Below are 26,432 nucleotides of genomic sequence, written 5' to 3'. Positions count from 1 at the left end.
TCTGACAAATGTCCCTCCACGGACTGATCAGATGCCCCCAATGTTATTGAGGAGGGCTCAATAGCCAAGCAAAGAGCAGCAGGGAGAAAGGACTAGTGCCCCTGCTCAAGTTAAAGTAATTTGAAAATACAGTGTTTGTGCGAATATTGGCCTTAAGACCATGAAACAACAGAAATCCTGAAGGCAAATTTAGGGCTGAATCCAAATCACCCAAGAATCTCGGGTAGATAGTCACATTCCACTGTAAAAAATGTATTTTCTGCAACCAAAACCCTCGGGTTCAGGAGCAGTGGGTGGGAAAGAGGACGACATTTAGAAGGCGTTGAATGTTGTCCACTCTTCACAAAGCTAGTCTTATGTTATACCTGAGAGACAAGGCTCCAGCCTGAACGTCAGGGCCTTAGCCAGCAGCTCAAGGTCCATATTCAAGTGAGATGGGTCAGTATGACGCACACTCTACAGGGTCCTTGAGGAGCAAAGAAATTGAGGCTTGAGTAATGGTCGAGGGAAATGAAATCGGAGACAGTTAGTCATTAAACATATCCATTATTAAAGGTCTGAGCTGTTCAGAAAACCTTTTGTAAAACCCGACTGAGAAGCAGTCAAGACCGGGGGGGGGCTTTGCAACAGCTCAATGCACTTCAAAACCTCTCCCAGGCACAACGGGGAATCCAATTCTTATATCCTGCTCTCCTCGATGACAGGGAACCCTCCAGAAATGCAAACCATCCAGAAAGCTAGTCATACCAAATTTGTGCAGAGGGGGTTCCGACTCATACAGTTCATGGTAATACAAACTGAAAGTCTCACTGACCTGGAGAGGAGTGGAGACCAGATTTCCATCCTTGTTATGAATCATAGGGATCTCTCAAGACGTGGTCTGCCGCTTGAGTTGGTGAGCCAGCAAATGACTGGCCTTCTCTCATGCCCATATAAGGTGCCCCAGAGCGCCGTAACTGACGCACAGCCTTACTAGTAGACATCAGTTCAAATTAGAGCTGTAACCTTTTTCTGTGCATTAATAAATGTGTTGGCGTGAGTGAGTATTGCCGGTACACCTCCAAGATGGCATTCACCAACCTCTGTCGCTCCAACTGCTCCATTTTCATGGTGTAAGCCCTATATGAAATCACCTGCCCCCTGATGATGGCCTCGAGAGTCTCCCAAAGTGTGGAGGAGAGATAGAATCTGACTTGTTGAGCGTAATAAATTCCGCTATGGAGGTAGGCAAACGCTCACAGAATTTGTCGTCAAACAACAGAGTGGTGTCAAATCTCCAGGGTGGGTGTTTGAAAGGGCCAACATCTACAAAATGTGGGTGGTAGTCTGATATGACAATTGCCAAGTAGTCAGTTACAACAACAAAGAGGGGAGGGGATTATCAAAAATATAGGTCAATTTGAGAATATGCAGGGAGGGCATGTAAAACAAAACCATTATAGTTTGGCTGCAGAAAGTGCCACAGATCTACTCCACCCAGAGCTATGGCCATCCTGGATGGAACCCGAGATTTCGGTTCGGAACAATCCAATTTAGGGTCCAAGACACAGTTCAGATTGCCTCCCAGAATCATCTGGTATGAATCCAGGTTGGGCAGAGAATTCACCAGCGAATTTTGGGTCATCCTATTTAGGGACATAAATGTTTATACTTTATGTAATTAATGTGAGGAACCAGGTCGGTGTTTAGTTTTGCAGTCTGCTACAAGATTTTAAGTTGAATGCAGTGTCCGACAAGACAGAAGGATTTTCAGGTTGATCCTGAAAGGGTTTCTCTCCAAAGATCTGCACAGCGAGGCAAGTAACCCGGACTGTTAACTTAAGTGGCATTTGAATGGTACTGGGTTGCTTAATTGGAATATATAGTGAGCAAGTTAAAGCTTTTTTGCCTTTTATTTAAGGACTGTTTTAACTGTTAATTGGAAAGCAATCACTGTATTGCTAATGTGATGGATTCGGTGTTTAAATAAAGTTTGTTTTAACATAAATGATACCTATTGGTGGGGCAGCACGGTGGCGCAGTGGGATAGCCCTGCTGCCTCACGGCGCCCAGGTCCCAGGTCCGATCCCGGCTCTGGGTCACTGTCAGTGTGGAGTTTGCACATTCTCCCAGTGTTTGCGTGGGTTTCGCCCCCACAACCCAAAGACGTGCAGGCTAGGTGGGTTGGCTACGTTAAATTGCCCCTTAATTGGAAAAATGAATTGGGCACTCTATTAAAAAAAAAGATACCTATTGGTCAGTGTTATAGCTCCTGTGGTTTAATAATCTTCCCTCACAGTCTTACAAATTGCAGGGATTCTCATCGCACAGCTTTAACAAGAGCCAGCACAGGAAAGATGGGCTCATTGGCTGCTTTCTGTACAGTAGGATCCTGTGATGGAGTGTCACAATAAGAGAGCAGAGGGCGTGGAAAAGATGGTAGAAAAGCAGTTCTTGTGCTCTCAGGGTAGGAGGACGGGGTGAGGGAAAGAGGGGCAGTATGGGAAAGATCAAAAGTCAGGCAGAGTGGATAAGATGCCCAAGGCAAAGGATTAACATCAATTTGGGGAGATTGGGGGAGGGGGGGAAAGAGAGAGAGAGAGAGAGAGAGAGAGAGAGAGAGAGAGAGAGAGAGAGAGAGAGAGAGAGAGAGAGAGAGAGAGAGAGAGAGAGAGAGAGACTTTTACAACAATCGGATTGATTTTCCAGCCACTGGATCTCTCCAGTAACATTACAGACTCACTATAATTTACACAGCCATGGCTACACAGCACACAGATAGAAGTTGATTTTGTCCAACAGCTGGCAGCTCAAGAGACCAACACACAACTACTATTGTGGGAGATCTCACTGCCAGCAGTTGGACAGGATTTGGGTTGAGGCCACGGATATTAAGCTAATGCTGCAGTACAGCTAATCTCGGTCCACTTCCTGCACCAAACCTCTGCTGCAACAGAACATGAACTAACAGTGCCTTGAAACAGAAATGTGCCCATTGTGGCGATTCCAAACATTCAACATAATCGCTGCAGCTTGGTGAGTCTCTTGCTGTCAACAGCTGATTGATCAATTTAAGGATTATGCCGTAGAGGCAAAATCCCAGTCATCTTCCAAAAATCCGGTAATTATTATACCAGGGTAAACAAAAACATTAAATTTCAGAGAGGCTTGCATTTAGAAGGGTGGCTGCTTTACCATTTATTTGTTCCATAATAGGCCATGCTCAAACTATGCTTCCAACTTGGCAGGTGTTGCAATGCCACATACATGCATATACTTCAAACACAAACTCCCAAATGTCAGCAATCCTACAATATTTTATATTTGTTGTGGCACTACCATCTTTATAAATAGCAAGATAGCTCAGGAGAAAGTGTCTTTGTTTGAACATATACATAGCAAGCTTTTCGTTCATGGATTTTTCTCGACTTGATAAGAGGTATTTCCATAATACATCAGAACTGAAGGGGCAGCACGGTGGCACAGTGGTTAGCATTGCTTCCTCACGGAGCCGAGGTCCCAGATTTGATCCCGGCTCTGGATCGCTGTCCGCGTGGAGTTTGCATTCTCCCAGTGTTTGCGTGGATTTCACCCCCACAACCCAAAGATGTGCAGGGTAGGTGGATTGGCCATGCTAAATTGCCCCTTAATTGGGAAAAATGATTTGGGTACTCTAAATTTATTTTAAAAACTGAAAACCATGTCTTTATATGGGGAAAAAGCAGCATTGATCACTGGGTAAAATGCTCAGAAATGTAGCACTGGACTTGGAATGTCAGCTTTTTCACATGCTACGTAGGTGTCGTTGGCTCGGCCAACATTTATTGTCCATCCCTAGTTACCCTTGTGAAGGTGGTGGTTATCTGCCTACTTGAACCGCTGCAGTCCATGTGATGCAAGTACACCCACTGTGACATAGTTTAAAGTCAGGATCGTGCATGGCTTGAAGGGAAACTTCCAGGTGGTGGTGTTGCCAAGTATCTGCAGCCCTTATCCTTCTAGATGGTAGCGGGTTTGGAAGGTGCAAAGGAATCTTGGTGAGTTTCTTCAGGGCATCTAGTAGATGGTATGCACTGCTGCCACTGTTTGTCAATGAATGTTTGTGAATGAGGTGCTAATTAAGCAGCCTGTTTTGTCTTAGATGGTGTTGAACTTCTAGAGTATTGTTAGAGCTGCACTCAACCAGTCAAGGAGAGAGTATTCCATCACACTCCCGACTTGTGCCCAGTAGATGGTGGTCAGGCTTTAGGGAGTCAGGAGGCGGGTTATTTGCTGCAGGATACCTAGCTTCTGACCTGCTCAGGTAGCCACGGTATTTATATGGCAAGTCCAATTCAGTTTTTGGTCAGGATGTTGTAAGTGGGGCATTCAGTGATGGTAGTGCCATTGAATGTCAAGGGACAATGGCTAGATTCCCTCTTGCTAGAGATGGTCATTGCCTGGCACTTCTGTGGTGTGAATGTTACATGCCATTTGTCAGCCAGAGTCTAGATATTGTCCAGGTCTTGCTCTATTTGGCATGGACTACATCAGTATCTGAGGAGTCTCAAATGATACTGAACATTGTGCAGTCAGCACATATATCTCCACTTCTGACATGATTATGTTGGGAGGCAATTGATGAAGCAGCTGAACGCGGTTGGGCATAGAACACTACCTTGAGGAACTTCTGCAGTGATGGCCCTAGAGTTGAAATGATTGTCCTCCAGCCACCATAACCATCTTCCTTTGTATAGCTAACATTTCACCCAGCAGGGAGTTTTCCCTCTGATTCCCATTGACTCGGTTTTGCTAGAGCTCTTTGATGCTATACTCGATCAAATGCTGCCTTGATGTTAAGAGCAGTCACTCTTTTGTCCATGTTTGAACTAAAGCTATGAGGGTGGGAGCCGAATGATCCGGGTGGAACCGAAACAGAATACCATTCAGCAGGTTATTGTTAAGCAAGTGCGTCTTGATAGTACTGTTGAGGACCCCTACCATCACTTTATTGATGATAAGAGAGCAGACTAATGGCGGTAATTGGTTGGGTTGGATTTGCCCTGCACAGGACATACCTGGACAATTTTCCACATTGCTGGGCAGTGTTGTAGCTGTACTGAAACAGCTTGGCTAGGGGCACGAGAATGAAACAATGGCTATAGCAATTCTGAAATCACAGGACAATTGTTAAAATATGGATCATAAAGCTATTGCAGTATTAAAAATCTTAACAATTAAACAGGGAACGTTTCAAATGAGATTGCAAAAATATCCAGGAAATAAACTTTCATTTGCATTCGGAAAAAGGACTCACCGATTTTGAAATGGCATATATTACTTTGGAAAACCCCACAGCATCATTCATTTCCTCCTGCAAAGAAGGCAGCTGGTTACTGTAAAGCAGAGGCCTAGTTTTCAAAATATCCACACCATTGAAGGATTCATAACTACTTAGTTTCAACCCTAAATTATTAATTTCTCTGGAGAGCTCACCCCTCAGTAATGTCAGATGTTAGTGAGGATTTAAAAAAAAAACGCAAACCAGACACGATAATTAGACAAACTAATGGAAATGCTGAGAGATAGAAATACAAACTTAAGGCACTCAAATCAGTTACCGCCCTTAAAATTTACACATGAACCATTAGGGCAGATGGATACGTTACATGAAAAAAAACATGAACAACTGATTTTAATATCTTTTTCTCACTGAGTTTTCTGCTCAACCCCTTGCTGGAATAAAGTGGCATGGATTGCTTGGGGCATGGTACTTGAAGGCATTTATTAAACCTCAAAGTTTAGATAGCAAGTGCTGGGAAGCTAGCTGACTTCAGGGTCATGCCAGCTGAGCACGGTGTACTTTAGAAAAAGTTGGCAATTGGTGATCAAGAATTGGAAGTGGAGACCATTTGTCTCCCCCTAATCTAGCAGTGGATAGGCCAGCGGCAGCATCTTTGTCACCAAATCGGAGATTTGCTATTTCGGCACAGATAAAGTATTGAATCCAGGATCTTCTGGGAATAACTCAATTTAGCCCCTGTAAAGCCTTGAGATTATTGTACGCACATGTCAATCTAAGTTACTCATGACCTTCAATCGTGAGTCATTCTTTCAGGGGGCAATAGACACAAGTGCAATTGACCCTTCGAGGTCTCCGTAGAACCACACAACTTTCCCTTTTGTACTCTGCACAAAATATTTGTGAGCAGCTATATAACCTTGGAGTCTTTAGCTAAACTACATGAAACATTTTAGACCCTTCTTTGATTCTGGAGATAAAGCAGAAGATAGGTAATTAGCTAGTTTAATAATTACATATAAATAAGCAGGTAAATGAATTTTTAAAAAATAAGGGATTGCAGATAACTCAGCAAAAATGAGGAATGCTAGGTTCAGAAAAAATGCATCAGATCTGCGGTGTGCACAAATTCGCGGAATGGCAATTTGCTTTGACCCAGCATCCACCGTCTCTTAGGAAATTCCGCATTTCCAACACTACTTCGTGAAAATAAAAGTGTTTCCTGATTTCGCCTCCCGCTCTCACCAAGTTTTAGCCATCATGTTCTGGAAAAGGATTTCCTCTACACGCCTCAATCATTTATCTTGTCACCTCTCTCTTTCTCTCCCCCAAAAGCAGTGATACCCAAGGACAATCTTAAACTTTGCCAACTTTGATATTGGCTACAACTTAAACCTCAATGATGCACACTTTCTGACAACAGGCAGCAGAAATCATGGATTAAGGGTGGAGTTTCACAGGCTGCCTATCTTTGGAATCATACATCAAAAATAAATTAAGATACGAGATCATGATACGAGAAAAATCTGGCCTTACAGGTCAACAAAAACATACTCATACCAGCTTCTGGTTTCTAGAGTACCCGCTCTAACATTAAAACAATTGTGTATGGAAATTCATTTTATATCGCTCAATTGCTGCGAAAATAAGCAAGTGACTTTAACAAAAAAACACTGGCTGGATTACCAGCTGAGAACACCCTTTCGATAGTGCATCCCTACATTCTTCAGGGCGAACATAAAATGTTTGCAATTTGCCAACAATGGTAGAAATACAAGGAATTTAAGCTGGTAAATACAGGATTAGATGGTTCAAACTAAAATAGAAAATGACAAAAATATTCAACATCAACAGACACTTTATCTGAAGTGCCTGGGTATTTATTTTAGGTTAGATTTATTTATTTTTTGCACAGCCCTGCTTAAAACTGAACCTAACTACAAAAGGCCAACTGGTGCACAGGAACTTACGGGTTGCTACATGGCTGCGAGTTCAAGAGTAAACAGTGCCCAGTCGCTTCGGCAGCATCTATGGTGAGGGAAACAGACTTACTGTTTCAGGTCGATGAACTTTTGCCAAGCGAATCATTACTGATTTTGTTGCTCCCTCCAGAGATCCTGCCTAACCTGCTGAATATTTCCGTTATTATTTCATATTTCCAGTATCCATGGTATTCTGCATTTGTGTTGGACAACCCCAATTCAATTTGCAAGAACTCAAAACAATAGAGGTAAAGCTTCCATTTTCTTAATTGAGAAACCGATATGAACCTGTAATCCTAGAGATCAATAAGCTGCAGCATTCAAATAGCTTTGTGAGAAAAATATCTAGTGGGCTGTAAGGTCTCCTTTGATGCTATATATTTTCTATGTTTCTATCGCCTCGACTTATTTTTCCACATACAGAAAGGATCACTGACTGAAATCTGGCCACAGTTTCCAATTTCGCACAGGATAAATAAATTGCTAATAACTTTAAAAAATGGACTCTCATTAAATGCAAATGGATGGCAGCAAATGGATGGCAGTCATTTCACATCAAGACTAATTTAATTTTGGTGCTCATTTTATTGGTATAAAACCTCTTGCGGTTTATAACATCTGACATTAAATTACAACTTTGCAATCATTTCCTGCTATCCATTATGGTACTTTAAAATTATCAAAACAGCTGTCACGTTTCAGAAGGGGCCCTATCAATAAAGAATTTATAAATTTAACTCATTGGATTTTACATGAGTATGCCACTTTAATAGCAAAAATATTATGTAAATTGGATAGATTGGAGCTTTAATCAGATACAGCTATATGTTGCTAACTGCAGAGATGGGATTAGAAATGCAATAACTAAACAACTCAACAGGATTCTTATGTCCCAAAGCATTTTTTGGGAAGTAGAACCAGATTTGTCCTTTCATTACTTATTTTTAATTAAAGATGGCTTAAATTGGACATTCTCCCAAAGCACCACAAGGCATGGTTAAAAGTTTTCCAATTTCCAAGTGGAAAGCTGCAGTTCTTTTAAAAATGCCTATCATTTACTTTTATTAACCCAGTTCATTGGGCCAGGTTTTGCATGAACATGGGGGAAAAAACACACCGAAGTATCAATAAGTACAGAATATACAAGTGCACCATTACCTGCTCTTTTGCTCGTTTTTGTTCTTCTCGTCTCCTTCGTTCGTCATCATCCAGCTTGCTGACCACAATATACCTCTCTTTCTGCAAGATATATTGAAACACTTCAACATTGATTTGTCTTTCCTTCAGGTTAAAAATTTGGTACCTTACTAGATCATTAAAACATCTCAAAATCATATCACACAATTAACTGTACGTCAAACGGGGTGATTACTCAGCATCAGCAATGCAAAAAGATGAAGGATCTGTTGGTTGAAAGAGGACTGTTGGCCAATTAAAATATTTTACACCACTATTCAATGTCTGAACAGGCCATCAAGATCTGAACTTACTATCTCCTTCGAAGGTCATAGTCATTGACAATGCAGCACGGAGATATTCACCATGTGAAAGAATGCCACCTTGCATTCAGATCTCAAGTTCTGATATGGGTCTAAAACAAAATTGGTCCCATCATGCAGCCAAACAGTTGCATTTTATATCCTCAAATTGTCAGCTTAAGGATAAAAGATTAAGTTTTTGACCTTCTGCTAACCTCAAATCACGACTGATTCTAAGCCATGTTGCCCCAATGAGATTTTGAATCCCTATCTTTCCCTCAATGATAACTTAGATGTGGCTAGTCAGCAAATCCACATCAGGAGGCAAAATGCGCCAAGAAACTGCAGCAAAATTGTAACTGGAATGACCGAGCACAAGGGGGCCCCCGAGTCACAAAACGTATATACGATGCAGCCCACCTTGGGCTTTATACTCAACAGGAATCTACAGGCACATCTACAGGCTGTACCCAAACCCACATCTATGATGAGCCTTTGCTGCATGCATGTAGCTTAGTTTGTAGTGTTCTCAGATCAAGAGTCAGCATGTTGTTGGTTCAAGTCTCATTTCACAGATATCAGTGCAAAGGAAATCGTAACTGACATTTCAGTGCAGAACTGAGAGTGTGCTGCATTTTCAGAGGTGGCATCTTTCAGATATACATTAAACAGAGGCATTGTCAGCTCCTTTCTTTAGATTAGAAACCCGAGAAGACAAAACCTCTGGCCATTGGTGACCTGACAATATTTAAAGTCTATCCAAAGGATAATGTAATATGTGCTGTACATCCCAAAATGAAATGGATACAGAAATAAACATCATACATGGGTGCAGCATTGAGGGCCTGGCAGGGAGGGCGCAGGAAGATGGGAAAACCAAACACAGCCTTCGATCCCATTCCCAATTGCTCTCCAGTGGCCCCTGGACAATTTGCATTGTCAACGAAGGACCAGCCCTCGCTACAATGCCGCTATAAAGAGCTTGGCATTGCTCACAGTCGAGAATAAAACGATCTAGGAGGCGGCATGGTGGCACAGTGGTTAGCACTGCTGCCTCACGGCGCCGAGGACCTGGGACCGATCCTGGCCCCGGGTCACTGTCCATTTGCACATTCTTGTGGGTGTCTCACCCCTACAACCTAAAAAAAAGTGTAGCATAGGTGAATTGGCCACACTAAATTGTCCCTTAATTGGAAAAAAATAATTGGGTACTCTAAATTTGTTAAATAAAGCATAAAAAGATCAAATGGGCAAAGTACAGGCGACTACAAGGGCCTGGAATTAAATCCTGGGAATGAGTTTCTCCTCAAGGTGAGGCGAGGACAGAAAATTGGCAAGATAAATTCCCACTGTTTCGGAATGCAATTCAAAACAAGGGAGATGATATCTTCTGGAATATTTTACAGCTGATAAGTCTTTTCTTGCTCCTTTAATATATTGAAAATACATATGCCATCCATCACAAATGTACTTAGTCACATCCTTTTCCTTTGACAATGATATTTACCTTCCAACTGCTTCTATCTGATGTTGAAGTCCTTACCTTTTCATTCTCCAAGGTTTCTACATGGGCTCCTTTCGGAAACCTAAAGCAAGGACGGTAATGGGAAAAATGATTTCAGTGGAGTATTTAAACAAACCTGTGTACAGTTTACATTTTTTTCTTGCTGGGATATTTTCTGGTAAGTTTTCCAATAACCACTTTGAATTTCCCCTCAACAAAAAATACTTTTGCCAACCTATTGCATTGTCTTTACTGCAACTTCCCTTAAATACGGAACAATTCTTGCTTTAATAATTAAAGCTCACTAGTTCAGAAGAAAGATACCTAGAACAAGAATCCTAGTCTGAATTTACAGCCAGCTTATCAATTCATTTAACAAGCTGGGCAGGAACATAGTCAAATCTAACCTTACATTACAGGAACTACAAAACTCTTAGTTACAATGTCATATGAACACAAATGAAAAGGTGATTTTGCTGTAACCTTTTTTGCTCTATAACTTTAGTACTCCCTGGAGAGTTACCAAACACAAGGTTTCAATTTAATAGATGCCTTAAGCAACTCTGCGATTTGTAAGTTTGACATCCTGTTACAGCCACTGACATCTTATAATCATCCAGTATTTGTCCATCCAGTATTTGTCCATCAGCTTTACATCAGATTTCATTCACAACACATCCCTCGCCAGTGGAAACCTCACTCATTCTACAAGTGAAGCCGCACAGAATGTAGACAAGGCACCATATTCATGACTTGTACTTAGATACTCTACTTACTTCCAATTCAAAGTTTGATAAATAAGTTTTCTCTGGAACCTTTGAACAGAAAACATATATTTGTAAAAACCAACAGAAGTCTCCATGTCTAATACTATAAATACAGATTAGCAAAATTAGGCAATTTAAAATAAGTAACACCATTGCAAGAGCTCAAGTGTATAATTTGTGTATTTGATTATTATGTTTAACATGTACACAAGCATTCGAGGAGGGGCTGTGGGCAGATGCCCTAAGCAGGGTAAACTCGTCGTCCTCGTGTGCCAGGCTAAGCCTGATTCAGTTTAAGGTATTACACAGGGCGCATATGACTGCAGCACGGCTCAGTAAATTTTTTGGGGTGGAGGATAGGTTTGCGAGGTGCTCGAGAAGCCCAGCGAATCATACCCATATGTTTTGGTCATGCCCGGCACTACAGGGGTTTTGGATGGGGGTGACAAAGGTGCTTTCAAAAATAGTGGGGGTCCGGGTCGAACCAAGCTGGGGGTTGGCTATATTTGGGGTTGCACAAGAGCCGGGAGTGCAGGAGGCGAGAGAGGCCGATGTTTTGGCCTTTGCGTCCCTAGTAGCCCGGCGCAGGATATTGCTAATGTGGAAAGAAGCCAAGCCCCCGGGGGTGGAGACCTGGATAAATGACATGGCAGGGTTTATAAAGCTAGAGCGGATTAAGTTCGTTCTAAGGGGGTCGGCTCAAGGGTTCACCAGGCAGTGGCAACCGTTCGTCGAATACCTCGCAGAAAGATAGATGGAATGGAAAAAAGAAGGCAGCAGCAGCAGCCCAGGATCGGGGGGGGGGGGGGGGGGGGGGGGGGGGGAACCAGAAGGACTCTCAGGGTTGTTAATATATACTGTATATGTATAGGTCGTTGCGACAGATAATTATATATTGGACTGTTAAATTATATTTTTGGAGAGTGTTACTTGTGATAAGGCAGTTGCCAATTAGGGTTAGTTTTCATTTTTGTTATTTATTATTTATTCATTTTTTGTTTATAAAATAGGTCATTGTTATTTGTGTTGTTATAATATTGTGTAAAGGATGCACAATGTACTGTGTTGGTTGACCAAAAATTCTCAATAAAATATTTATTAAAAAAAAAAAACATGTACACAAGCAAAAATGGCACTTGTTTGGGGCACAGATAGAAATTGTTCAAGCATCAAGGGGAAAAAAGTCAACCGATCATAGAATCTTATAACACTGAATGAAGTGATTCGATCCATCGTGTTAAATCCATTCGTTCCACTTCCCTGCTCTCTCCCCATACCCAGATTTGTTTTCCCCTTCAAGTATATAACTAACTCAATTTGAATGTTATTTATTGTTGATAATGCATCCCAGATCATAACTTGTTCCATTAAATATAATGATTAGCTTGTGTGGTGGTTCTGTTGGTAACAGAGCTCCTTACGGTACTGAGTATTGAAGTTTCCAGATTCATTCCGGTGTTGACTTAGCTGATTTAAATTGAGGCATCAGTGGGTACACGAGATTTGGCCTCCATTTCATTTAAGCTCGGCAAGGAGTGGAGGTACACAATTCCCTTCTCCTGCTAGCTGTCCAGTGACCCATCTGAGCATGCACGTCTATGAACATCAGGGTAAAGAATGGATCGGGCTAGGTTGGGATTCCTCTCCACACAAACAAATGCTACATAGGTTACATGAACACACATAAATCAGTAAATATCTCCAGGGCTAGAGAATGCATTCATTATTATTATTATTTTTTTTTAAAAAGTTATTTGTAACCGTATATTCAATTGTGTGCACGCACAAATTTACACGTGCATTTTCAAGTAAACTCCTAAATGCCCATAAAGTAAGTAGTTTTGAAATATGGATCTAACATTTTCAACTTACCCAGTACATGGATCCAGTTCAATGCTACCGTTATCATCTTTCAATAAGTCTTCAACCTTCTCTCTGGAAACATTTAAATAGTTCTGGTTTGAACATTTCAGAACAATTGGCTTATGAAGCAGAACAATTTGATTCAAACACAAGACCAAAAGACAAGTATTAAGACATTTACATGGACCTATATGTATATGAGAATTTTATCTTCATTCAAACCCATTTCACCTCCCATCTCTTCATATTCATCTCAGTAAAGGAGAACAAGGTTAATGATCACGAAAGAGTTGATGTTGAGTGGCTAGGACCCAAGGGACTGTAAGTTGGGCTGTCTACTTTCCACTGATCATTTCTGCACCTTCTACACAGTCGCTTTCTATAAAGTTGGAACTCCAAGCTGGAGACTGGCAGCACAATCATTTTGCACTCTTTCAAATCTGGGGTTTGTGCTCAAATACTGCCCTGGCTGATTGTTGAATAAGATTGGCTGCCATCAATCCAGGGCCAAATGCAGCCGTCAAGATGTGAAATGGAAAAATTCAGAATGGAGCATAAGAGAAGAATTTTACTTTACATAACTTAGGAGTTTATGATGAAAATGGAGAAAACAAAATTTCAGATCTTTATAAAAGAGCGCATCCTCTCACAGAGGCAGCTGACTAGTTTAGAAGTCATGTTTTGTTCAAGTGACCAGATCGCCAATAAATATATAACGGTTGATGATATCACAAGCTCCTCAATAAAAAAGAGGATGAGTATCTGTTGGACTTCAGTGCCTCTTGGAAGGAAAATAAAAGTGGTACTCAGGTGGAGATGTGTTTGCTGGACAGCACCAAGGAGGAGTTAACACCCTCACAATAGGATTGGGGTGGGGGGAGGGTGTTGTGGAATTGGTGGAGGAGTGTAATTTTAAAAATTATTCACTGTTCACTCCGATTAATTCAATTTTTCATTTAAAGCTTTTGACAGTTTTCAAATACAGGCCAAGACATTCAAAAAAAAAAAAAAAAATCCGTCTTCAAGGCTCTTAAAGTTCTACACACAACAGCCGAAAATATTTTTAGAAACCTTGCATATAAAGAAGTTTGGGATTGGAAAGCACTGTGCTCTCATCTTGGGTTTCCCTCTTAAAAGATCACTTAGGACTGCTCATCTGTTTAAACTGGGTCCTGGAGTGCTAAGTTCAGCATTTCATGTCTTACACCATCCAGGATGGTGCTCTGCTGATGCCAGCCACAGGCTCAATCTTTTTGTTCATGGACATCAATTTAAAGCAAAAGCCAAATCATTAAATAATTCAGTCACAAGTGGTTCACATTCATTTGACTTACACAATTTTCTCAATAAAACTGCGATGTTCTTCTGGAATGACAATGGGCCCCTTGGTGGAGTTTGGCGAAATGAAAGATGGTGTTCCTGTGCCATTGGACTGATGGTGTTTTTCTTCTAACTGCTCTCGAAGTTGCCGTTCCTCTTCCCGATTTAAGTATGGGATTCCTATAAATTTGAATACCAATAGACAATTGTTCTGAAAGCTCAAAACTGCTCCAAATAATGGCGTCAATACACTTCAAAACAATTTTTGAAATTCAAAACTTAAAAGGTAAGCCTGAGTAACATGCAGGCCTGACTGCTTTAAATGAATAAAACATTTGTCCGCAAATATGAAACTTTAAAAATATGGATTCCTAACTAATTGTGGTAAACTAAAGTGACTCCACAAGCAGTCCAAGAAGAACAATCCCAGATTTTCTACTCTCTACACAAAGGTGACATGCTCCCTGCTTACAAGAAAGAGTGTTTAGCTAGTTTACCAAGAAGCGTTCACTCACCATTTCGGAAGACTTTATTGAAGTCAAATCCTTGGTTTGCTAGAAAATCAATACTTGAACTCTGAAACAAAACAAAAAAAAAAAAAAAAAAAGTACAATAGTTGTGTTCTGCCAACATAAAATCACCTGGCTCATGTAGGTTTCCTACATTACACCAGTGACTACATTTGAAAAGCACTCCATTGGGTTTAAAGGCATCCTGATGTTATGAATGGCACTACATAAATGGGAGTCTTTCTTTCTTCAATAATTGCTGATTGCACATTCCACTTCCTTTCAGAGCTCATGCGGAGGCATCAAACCTTTGTCTGAAGTTTTAACATGATGACCAATTTCTCCAGCCAGCAGGCAGTGGATACTATACTAGCCAATTAAGCACCCCATTAATTTTTAGTCACCTTGCCTTTACTTCAGAAAAGCCAAACAACCTTCTTTACTGCGCTGACTGACTTACTTTTATGCAGCTCACCAAATTCCACCAGCAAAACACAAGATACATCAAGGACTAACAATATAAACACATTCCACAGGAGCAACAATATTTCAGTACCAACAAGGATGGTGAATTAGTCAGTTAACTATCTGCACGTTGAGGTGTATAGAACGCACCTTTCAAGGGCGAGGATGAGCCGACTCTTTGAGGGGTTAGAAAATGTGTGAGAAAGTTGTGGGGGAGGCCCCGCAAACCATATGTTTTGGTCCTGTCCAAAGCTGGAGGATTACTCGAAGGAGGTGTTTAGGGTAATCTCTAAAGTGGTGCACGTGAAACTGGACCCGGGCCCTCGGGAGGCCATATTCGGAATGTCGGACCAGCCAGGATTGGAAACAGGTGCGGAGGCAGATGTTGTAACCTTCGCCTCGTATGTTGTAGCCTTCACCTCGTTGATCGCCTGAAGACGGATCCTGTTAGGGTGGAGATATCAACCTCTCCACCCTGTGTCCTGGTGTGGCGGGGGGACCAACTGGAACTCGTAACGCTTGAAAAGGTCAAATTTGAACTGAGGGGAAGGGTGGAGGGGTTCTACAATTCATGGTCGTTATTCATTATGCACTTTCGAGAATTGGATCACATCGAACATTAGGCGTTTGGGGGCTGGGAGAGGAGGGGGACTGTATGTGTTAATGGTGATTATGGGTGATCCCGGATTCCTTTTTGGCATTTGTTTATGTTAACATGCGGGCCAATGTCTAGGGTTTGGTGGGAGGATGGGATTGTTGTTATTGATATGGGGATTAACATTACATTCGTTACTGATTATTGTTCATTGTTGGGTGTAAATTTTTTTTTTTTTTAAATTTAGAGTACTCAATTCATTTTTCCAATTAAGGGGCAATTTAGTGTGTTCAATCCACCTATCTTGCACATCTTTTGGGTTGTGGGGGCGAAGATCACACAAACACGGGGAGAATGTGCAAACTCCACACGGACAGTGACCCACAGCCGGGATCGAACCTGGGACCTCGGCGCCGTGAGGCTGCAGTGCTACCACTGCGCCACCGTGCTGCCCTATTGTTGGGTGTAAATCTGGGAGAAAATGTGAAAAAGAGGGAGAATAAAGAAATATTTTTTTTAAACTATCTGCACGTCGCACAAGTGTGCAATGAAAATGGCAGGACGGTACATTCACACAGCTAGTCAGCAATCAGCTTGTACAAGCAACGCGATTACAGAGACGACACACACAGGCAAACGGCTCACCCAGTTGTAGCCATCATTCCACCTAGAGCTAGTAAAAGGATAAAAACAAAACTGGACATGAATAGAATGCCTAAATAACTCAACAGTAAATGCAATAAAAACATGGTTCTGCTTCCCAGATGGTAATTGCATCTTTGGTTCAGATAACCAGTTATAAACTGTAGAGGTAGGGTCTGGTACATAAAGGGTTAATGACAGAGTACAATGCTGCCACATAGCGATGCAAGTTGGCTCATTGACCAGAGCCAAGGTCAGCCTGGAGATAGACCAGAGATGTGTAAGAGACCTGGCATACACGCAGCTTCACACCTGTAACCTCAAGTGTATATGCACACATAGTTATGAGCTGTTAATAAAGACTTGCTGTTAATACATTCAAGTCTATGATGCCTACTTCATGGTGACCGACCAAATTCTTTGTGGCGGCAGCATCAGAATCTAAAACCCTCATCCTCACAAGAATGCAGACAAACTCAGAAAAATAATACCTTCAACGGATTCGGAACTGAAGCAAACACCCAACTGAAGTCACAGACGCACAGGAAATTCAGCAGGAAGAAACAGCTGCAGAGAGAAATGAGCCATGAAGCAAAAAGGTAGACGCTTTACTCCAGCACAAGACCCCAATGAATTGCCCTTGGAAGTCCAGCTTCAGCAAGCAGAGTTCACAGCCTGCAAGAGTGAAGTAACATTTTTTAAATTCCAGACCAGCTAATCCTGGGAAAGCGCTTTCGTTCAGAAGTGCCGTTTGAAAGAAACCTGTTGCTAATCCCGATCCCAAGTCTCAACACGTAGCTCGAGTCTGGCAAAGAAAAATGAAAAATTGTCTACTTTGGATAACTTGCGACCGTCCAATTTTCTAAACAGCAAGCCTTCAGACTCGCAAGACTAAGTCAACAGCCGGTCCACCCATGCAGCCACTGCATACCCTTTTTCTTCAGACTGTGGTGCACCACCGTCATTTGGAAAGCCCACCAAAAGCTAGCTAGTGCTGGAAAATCCACCGATTGGCAGTGAAAGGCTTGGAAGCCTGCAATTTCTTAAAGCTGCACCAACACTTCTAAACAAATCTTCAAAATGGAACAAATTCCAGCTCCACTGGGAGCAGACCATGGCTCAGACCAGTCACAGAATTGGAGTCTTTGGAGGAAGAGTTTTTTTACAATTTCGCATTTCTAGAGGCCTAAATAAAAAATTCATGAACAGAACAAGTCAATACACTTCTTTATTCTATTGGGCCAGCTGCAGATGACATCACTGCACGACAATGAATCATCTGCCAAATTTGATGTTTTTAAACCCTTTGACATTTACTTCAACTCGAGATACAATAAAATATTAGAGAGAGCTAAATTTAATAGGAGTATCCAACTGCCCTGGGATAATAATAATGATCTTTATTAGTATCAAGTATCTTTACATTAACACTGCAATGAAGTTACTGTGAAAATCCCCTAGTTGCCACACTCCGGCGCCCGTCTTATTCACCTAACAATACATCTTTCGGGACTTGCGGGAAGAAACCAGAGCACCCAGAGGAAATGCACGCAGACACGGGGAGAATGTGCCGACTCCGCAGAGAATGACCCAATCCGGGAATTGAACCCGGGTCCCTGGCGCCGTGAAGCAACAATGCTAACCACTGTACTATCATGCCACTGGTGCTGTTAGGAACTGATCAATTCCTTCATAAGCGACGGCAGAGGGGTGCGAATACGGCAATTTTAAGTCTGAGCACATCAGAGACAGAAACATGGTGATTCAAGAAAAAGAGAGAGAGAGAAAAGAGAACACACTTGGGGCAGAAACCTAAACCTCAGCCCACCATATCAGGTCACAGAATCGTAGGGACCATCCAAGTCAGGAAAGGAATGCCTGAACCGCTCAGGACAGCAGCTTTTGCCAGCGCTGCAGTGCGAAGCTCCCTCACAGGAAGGATCAGTGTTCGTTAAGGACGGCCCAATGCTTCCATTGCAACAACAGGATTGATAAACTGTGCAAATAAAAACTGCATTGCACAAACATCTCGAAAGGTCATCAACGAGATGGAGACCAAAAACTCTGAAGACACACAACCACGCTTCTTGGGTAATATCAGAAAAAGTGGCTCTTCATTTTGGAATGCTGACATCAGAGTAAATGGTCATGCAACAAATTTTAAAATAGATTCAGGTGCCAGGATGACAGTTGTGACAGCAGACGTAGGACCATGGCTCCAAGGCCTTTGGATTGGAATGATAGACAGTCCACTTTATGGAGCAGAGTGGGTAATCGGCATGAACCTTGACCCACTGAGTTAAGATGACAAACGGGTGTTTGATCTGGTCTACATTGCCCAGAATCAGCCTCTCTCTTCAGAGCAGAAAAGCGGTGTAGCCCTAGAACTCCAGATGGCAGAAGATATCAAGGCTACTTTTTGTCCATCATCTTTTCAGGTCCTGGGAAGTCCCCAATGGCCAGACCAACCTTCCATACATGCCATAGGACCTTGGTGGAAGTGGTTCTAGAGAAGGATCAAAAGTCCAAGGCGCCTCTACCGCCAACTATGACCACACACAGCAACTTCCAGCCAGTGTGTCAGAACCACAAGGGCTGCTGGAACTCTGCAGCAGTCCGCACAATCGATCAAAATACAAAGGCAAGCATGCTACTCAATCTTCTTTTTGCCCAATGCCCTCCCTCAGCCTCAGAGCTTCCCAATGCTTCAAATGGTAAAAGTAGTACCATTTTTGTCTCCCCCACAAGAAACGATCAACAGTAACAGCAACCAGACACCGCCAAAATAGCCAGCTGTGCTTTAACATCAAATGACAGATGAAATGGATTAAACCATCCCAAAATACCAGACCCCAACTGCCACGTCAACAAGAATCAGAGCCACCAGAGTCTATCACTCCCCTGTCAGAATTGCGAATGAGATGCGAAAGGGTTATAAGGGCTCCAGGCCGCCTGATTCTCCTTTACTTAAAAGGACATAAGAGGGGAGATGGGGGTTAGTGAGAATGTTGCTAGTGTTAACATTATAATAGCAATAATGTCAGAATAGCATTAAGGTTGTAACAATAAGGGCAGCACGGTGGCGCAGTGGTTAGCATTGCTGCCACATGGCGCCGAGGTCCCAGGTTCCATCCCGGCCCCAGGTCACTGTCCGTGTGGAGTTTGCACATTCTCCCAGTGTTTGCGTGGGTTTCGCCCCCACAACCCAAAGATGTGCAGGTTAGGTGGACTGGCCACGCTAAATTGCCTCTTAATTGGAAATAATTAATTGGGTACTCTTAAAATTATTATTTTTTTTAAAGTTGGAACAATAAGGGAAATGCACAAGATTTATGTAAGACTTGAAGTAACTCCATGGGACTTGTGGTGGGGGGGCAGGAGTTAGTGGGTCGAGAAGAGGAATAGGATTTGGAACTTACAGGGATGGAGTACCGTACCGTAAGAAGGTGATGTGAGAAGGCACATGACACAGAGCCAGGATCAGTCTACAGTTGGTCAGAGGTGTGTAAAGACCGAGGACGGAGTCAGCTTCACAACTGCACTCTCACTGTATACATGTATATAGTTATGAGTTGTTAATGAAGATTTGTTGTTGATATACTCAAGGTTAGGTGGAATGGCCAGGCTAAAATTGCCCCTTAAGTGTCCAAAGATGTGCAGGTTAGGTTGGGTTACGGGGATAGGGTGGGGGAAGTGGGCCGAGGCAGGGTGCTCTTTCAGAGGGTCAGTGCAGACTCAATTGAGGGGATGGCCTCCTTCTGCGCTGCAGGGATTCTATGAACACAAAGCCTATATCATGGTCCTGAAGCAGGATCCTTCATAAACCACACATAGTTTCCTTATGCCGATCATCAGGTTCTCCAATCTTTCCAAAGTATTTGCTGGTAACACTACGGGACCAACTAATTTACAGGCATGACGAGATAAAACTCAAACTTTATTTTTGGACCAGCTAATATTGTTACACAGTGTGATGTTGTGCTCACAATTCATTTACTATAAAATTGATGCGTTTGTGACATGATGCCAACAGAGAGAGAGAGAGAGAGAGAGAGGCGACACCAGAGAGAGAGAGAGAGAGAGAGAGAGGCGACACCAGAGAGAGAGAGAGAGAGAGAGAGAGAGAGAGACAGTGTGATGTTGTGCTCACAATTCATTTACTATAAAATTGATGCGTTTGTGACATGGGGCGACACGAGAGGGAGAGGGAGAGGGAGAGGGAGAGGGAGAGGGAGAGGGAGAGGGAGAGGGAGAGGGAGAGGGAGAGGGAGAGGGAGAGGGAGAGGGAGAGGGAGGACACCAGAGAGAGAGAGAGACAGAGAGAGAGAGGCGACACCACAGAGAGAGGGAGAGAGAGAGAGAGAGAGAGAGAGAGAGAGAGAGAGAGAGAGAGAGAGAGAGAGAGAGGGGCGACACCAGAGAGAGAGAGAGAGAGAGAGAGACACAGTGTGATGTTGTGCTCACAATTCATTTACTATAAAATTGATGCGTTTGTGACATGATGCCAACAGGGTCAGTCACCTTATCTGCTGCTTCACACTGAATAATTCTCTCCATTAACCTTCAAAACACAGGAAGGCCTCAATGTTAGGAGTGAGAAGAGAGAGGAAACAAATGTTCCTATTTGGTGACCCCTGCTGGAGTACCATGTGTATGAACAACGAGTGATGATAAGAACAGATTTGCTGAGATGTTCCCACTGGTTTAAAAAAAAATCACAATCAACCACCAACTTGCACTTAAAATAGCATTTTAGCATTGAAATGCTCTGGATGTTATTTTTAGTCATTCAAAGAAACAATTGGTGAGTCAACAGAGAGGAATTAAAGGGGTGCCCAAAAGGATGGCAAAAGGACAGAGGGTTAAGGAGAAAAGACTTCATGTAATTGACACAGGAAAACTGAAATATAAACAGAAAATGCTGGAAATATTTGGTAGGTTAAGCAGATGCTGTCAGGCCTGCCGAGTATTTCAAGCATTTCTGTTAACATTATAGGCATTAAGGAGGCTGTCGCAGGAACATAGAACATAGAACAATACAGCGCAGTACAGGCCCTTCGGCCCACGATGTTGCACCGAAACAAAAGCCATCTAACCTACACTATGCCATTATCATCCATATGTTTATCCAATAAACTTTTAAATGCCCTCAATGTTGGCGAGTTCACTACTGTAGCAGGTAGGGCATTCCACGGCCTCACTACTCTTTGCGTAAAGAACCTACCTCTGACCTCTGTCCTATATCTATTACCCCTCAGTTTAAAGTTATGTCCCCTCGTGCCAGCCATATCCATCCGCGGGAGAAGGCTCTCACTGTCCACCCTATCCAACCCCCTGATCATTTTGTATGCCTCTATTAAGTCTCCTCTTAACCTTCTTCTCTCCAACGAAAACAACCTCAAGTCCATCAGCCTTTCCTCATAAGATTTTCCCTCCATACCAGGCAACATCCTGGTAAATCTCCTCTGCACCCGCTCCAAAGCCTCCACGTCTTTCCGATAATGCGGTGACCAGAACTGTACGCAATACCTCCAAATGCGGCCGGACCAGAGTTCTGTACAGCTGCAACATGACCTCCCGACTCCGGAACTCAATCCCTCTACCAATAAAGGCCAACACTCCATAGGCCTTCTTCACAACCCTATCAACCTGGGTGGCAACTTTCAGGGATCTATGTACATGGACACCTAGATCCCTCTGCTCATCCACACTTTCAAGAACTTTACCATTAGCCAAATATTCCGCATTCCTGTTATTCCTTCCAAAGTGAATCACCTCACACTTCTCTACATTAAACTCCATTTGCCACCTCTCAGCCAGCTCTGCAGCTTATCTATATCCCTCTGTAACCTGCTACATCCTTCCACACTATCGACAACACCACCGACTTTAGTATCGTCTGCAAATTTACTCACCCACCCTTCTGCGCCTTCCTCTAGGTCATTGATAAAAATGACAAACAGCAACGGCCCCAGAACAGATCCTTGTGGTACTCCACTTGTGACTGTACTCCATTCTGAACATTTCCATCAACCACCACCCTCTGTCTTCTTTCAGCTAGCCAATTTCTGATCCACATCTCTAAATCACCCTCAATCCCAGCCTCCGTATTTTTTGCAATAGCCTACCGTGGGGAACCTTATCAAACGCTTTGCTGAAATCCATATACACCACATCAACTGCTCTACCCTCGTCTACCTGTTCAGTCACCTTCTCAAAGAACTCAATAAGGTTTGTGAGGCATGACCTACCCTTCACAAAGCCATGCTGACTATCCCTGATCATATTATTCCTATCTAGATGATTATAAATCTTGTCCCTTATAATCCCCTCCAAGACTTTACCCACTACAGACGTGAGGCTCACCGGTCTATAGTTGCCGGGGTTGTCTCTGCTCCCCTTTTTGAACAAAGGGACCACATTTGCTGTCCTCCAGTCCTCTGGCACTATTCCTGTAGCCAATGATGACATAAAAATCAAAGCCAAAGGTCCAGCAATCTCTTCCCTGGCCTCCCAGAGAATCCTAGGATAAATCCCATCAGGTCCCGGGACTTATCTATTTTCAGCCTGTCCAGAATTGCCAACACCTCTTCCCTACGTACCTCAATGCCATCTATTCTATTAGCCTGGGCTCAGCATTCTCCTCCACAACATTATCTTTTTCCTGAGTGAATACTGACGAAAAATATTCATTTAGTATCTCGCCTATCTCTTCAGACTCCACACACAATTTCCCATCCCTGTCCTTGACTGGTCCTACTCTTTCCCTAGTCATTCGCTTATTCCTGACATACCTATAGAAAGCTTTTGGGTTTTCCTTGATCCTTCCTGCCAAATACTTCTCATGTCCCCTCCTTGCTCGTCTAGCTCTCTCTTTAGATCCTTCCTCGCTACCTTGTAACTATCCATCGCCCCAACCGAAACTTCACACTTCATCTTCACATAGGCCTTCTTCTTCCTCTTAACAAGAGATTCCACTTCCTTGGTAAACCACGGTTCCCTCGCTCGACGCCTTCCTCCCTGTCTGACCGGTACATACTTATCAAGAACACGCAGTAGCTGATCCTTGAACAAGCCCCACTTATCCAGTGTGCCCAACACTTGCAGCCTACTTCTCACCTTATCCCCCCAAGTCACGTCTAATGGCATCATAATTGCCCTTCCCCAGCTATAACTCTTGCCTGCGGTGTATACTTATCCCTTTCCATCATTAACGTAAACGTCACCGAATTGTGGTCACTGTCCCCAAAGTGCTCTCCTACCTCCAAATCCAACACCTGGCCTGGTTCATTACCCAAAACAAATCCAACGTGGCCTCGCCTCTTGTTGGCCTGTCAACATATTGTTTCAGGAACCCTCCTGCACACACTGTACAAAAAACGACCCATCTATTGTACTCGAACTATATATTTTCCAGTCAATATTTGGAAAGTTAAAGTCTCCCATAATAACTACCCTGTTACTTTCGCTCATATCCAGAATCATCTTTGTCATCCTTTCCTCTACATCCCTAGAACTATTAGGAGGCCTATAAAAAACTCCCAACAGGGTGACCTCTCCTTCCCTGTTTCTAACTTCAGCCAATACTACCTCGGAAGAAGAGTCCCCATCTAGCATCCTCTCCGCCACCGTAATACTGCTCTTGACTAGCAGCGCCACACCTCCCCCTCTTTTGCCTCCTTCTCTGGGCTTACTAAAACACCTAAACCCCGGACCTGCAACATCCATTCCTGTCCCTGCTCTATCCATGTCTCGAAATGGCCACAACATCGAAAGTCCCAGGTACCAACCCACGCTGCCAGTTCCCCTACCTTGTTTCGTATACTCCTGGCATTGAAGTAGACACACTTCAAACCACCTACCTGAACGCTGGCCCCCTCCTGCGACGTCAATCTGTGCTCCTGACCTCTATACTCTCATTCTCCCTTACCCTAAAACTACAATCCAGGTTCCCATGCCCCTGCTGCATTAGTTTAAACCCCCCAAAGAGCACTAACAAATCTCCCCCCCAGGATATTTGTGCCCCTCAGGTTCAGATGTAGACCATCCTGTCTGTAGAGGTCCCACCTTCCCCAGAAAGAGCCCCAGTTATCCAAAAATCTGAAACCCTCCCGCCTGCACCATCCCTGTAGCCACGTGTTTAAATGCTCTCTCTCCCTATTCCTCATCTCACTATCACGTGGCACGGGCAACAACCCAGAGGTAACAACTCTGTTTGTTCTAGTTCTGAGCTTCCATCCTAGCTCCCTGAAAGCCTGCCTGACATCCTTGTCCCCTTTCCTACCTATGTCGTTGGTGCCAATGTGGACCACGACTTGGGGCTGCTCCCCCTCCCCCTAAGGACCCGGAAAACACGATCCGAGACATCACGTACCCTTGCACCTGGGAGGCAACATACCAAACGTGAGTCTCTCACGTTCCCACAAAATCTCCTATCTGTGCCCCTGACTATAGAGTCCCCAATTACTAATGCTCTGCTCCTCTCCCCCCTTCCCTTCTGAGCAACAGGGACAGACTCCGTGCCAGAGGCCCGTACCCCATGGCTTACCCCTGGTAAGTCGTCCCCCCCACAAGTATCCAAAGCGGTATACTTGTTTCTCAGGGGAACGACCGCAGGGGATCCCTGCACTGACTGTTTTTTCCCAGTCCCTCTTACAGTTACCCACCTATCTCCAATCTTTGGTGTAACTAATTCCCTGAAGCTGCTATCTATGACCCCTTCTGCCTCCCGAATGATCCGAAGTTCTTCCAACTCCAGCTCCAGTTCCCTAACTCGGTCTTGGAGGAGCTGGAGATGGCAGCACTTCCTGCAGGTAAAATCAGCAGGGACACTAACTGCATCCCTCACCTCAAACATCCAAACAGCGAGGAATGTAGAGAGTGGGGTTTATGGAGGTAATTCCAGAAACAAGAATTAGAAGACTGAACACAGCGCTGCCAAGTGAGAGGTATGGGGCGAATGAGACACACAGACAGAGAGAGAGAGAGAGACAGAGACAGAGAGAGACACACACACACACACACACAGAGAGAGGCACAGAGGGAGGGAGAGAGAGAGAGAGGCACAGAGGGAGGGAGAGAGAGAGGGCCACAGAGGGAGGGAGAGCGAGAGGCACGCGCGCGCACGCACGCACACACACACATGCACACACGAGAGAGAGAGAGAGAGAGAGAGAGAGAGAGGCGACACGAGAGAGAGAGAGAGAGAGAGAGAGAGAGAGAGAGAGAGAGAGAGAGAGGCGACACGAGAGAGAGCGAGAGGCGACACGAGAGAGAGCGAGAGAGAGAGAGAGAGAGAGAGAGGCGACACGAGAGAGAGAGAGAGAGAGGGAGAGAGAGAGAGAGAGGGGAGAGAGAGAGAGAGAGAGGGGAGAGAGAGAGAGAGAGAGGCGACACGAGAGAGAGAGAGAGAGAGAGAGAGAGAGAGAGAGAGAGAGAGAGAGAGAGAGGCGATACGAGAGAGAGAGAGAGAGAGAGAGAGACGATACGAGAGAGAGAGAGAGAGAGAGAGACGATACGAGAGAGAGAGAGAGAGAGAGAGAGAGAGAGAGAGAGAGACGATACGAGAGAGAGAGAGAGAGAGAGACGATACGAGAGAGAGAGAGAGAGAGAGAGAGAGAGAGACGATACGAGAGAGAGAGAGAGAGAGAGAGAGAGAGACGATACGAGAGAGAGAGAGAGAGAGAGACGATACGAGAGAGAGAGACGATACGAGAGAGAGAGAGAGAGAGAGAGAGAGAGACGATACGAGAGAGAGAGAGAGAGAGAGAGAGAGACGATACGAGAGAGAGAGAGAGAGAGAGACGATACGAGAGAGAGAGAGAGAGAGACGATACGAGAGAGAGAGAGAGAGAGAGAGAGAGAGGATACGAGAGAGAGAGGATACGAGAGAGAGAGGATACGAGAGAGAGAGGATACGAGAGAGAGAGGATACGAGAGAGAGAGGATACGAGAGAGAGAGGATACGAGAGAGAGAGGATACGAGAGAGAGAGGATACGAGAGAGAGAGGATACGAGAGAGAGAGGATACGAGAGAGAGAGGATACG

General features: G+C 43.7%; 1 protein-coding gene across 3 annotated transcripts in view; it reads right to left on the bottom strand.

Annotated features, from left to right (window-relative positions):
• parn (poly(A)-specific ribonuclease (deadenylation nuclease)) overlaps window positions 1-26,432 on the bottom strand; it is a 153,535-nt gene that overhangs the window by 108,933 nt on the left and 18,170 nt on the right. For 2 of the 3 annotated variants that reach the window (XM_072481641.1, XM_072481642.1), the window contains exons 6-12: window positions 14,690-14,750; window positions 14,189-14,354; window positions 12,864-12,926; window positions 11,001-11,039; window positions 10,264-10,306; window positions 8,401-8,481; window positions 5,276-5,332 (exon numbers count right to left, since the gene is read on the bottom strand). In XM_072481641.1, coding sequence (XP_072337742.1) covers window positions 5,276-5,332; window positions 8,401-8,481; window positions 10,264-10,306; window positions 11,001-11,039; window positions 12,864-12,926; window positions 14,189-14,354; window positions 14,690-14,750 — 510 coding nt within the window. Of the gene's footprint in view, window positions 1-5,275; window positions 5,333-8,400; window positions 8,482-10,263; window positions 10,307-11,000; window positions 11,040-12,863; window positions 12,927-14,188; window positions 14,355-14,689; window positions 14,751-16,876; window positions 16,953-26,432 lie in introns of all 3 variants that reach the window. The other variant, XM_072481643.1, reaches the window with a different exon arrangement.

The sequence above is a fragment of the Scyliorhinus torazame genome, chromosome 17 (assembly GCF_047496885.1).
Source record: "Scyliorhinus torazame isolate Kashiwa2021f chromosome 17, sScyTor2.1, whole genome shotgun sequence".
NCBI lineage: Eukaryota > Metazoa > Chordata > Chondrichthyes > Carcharhiniformes > Scyliorhinidae > Scyliorhinus > Scyliorhinus torazame.
Note: the sequence above shows the minus strand (reverse complement) of the source record. Positions and strands in the feature narration are given on the sequence as shown.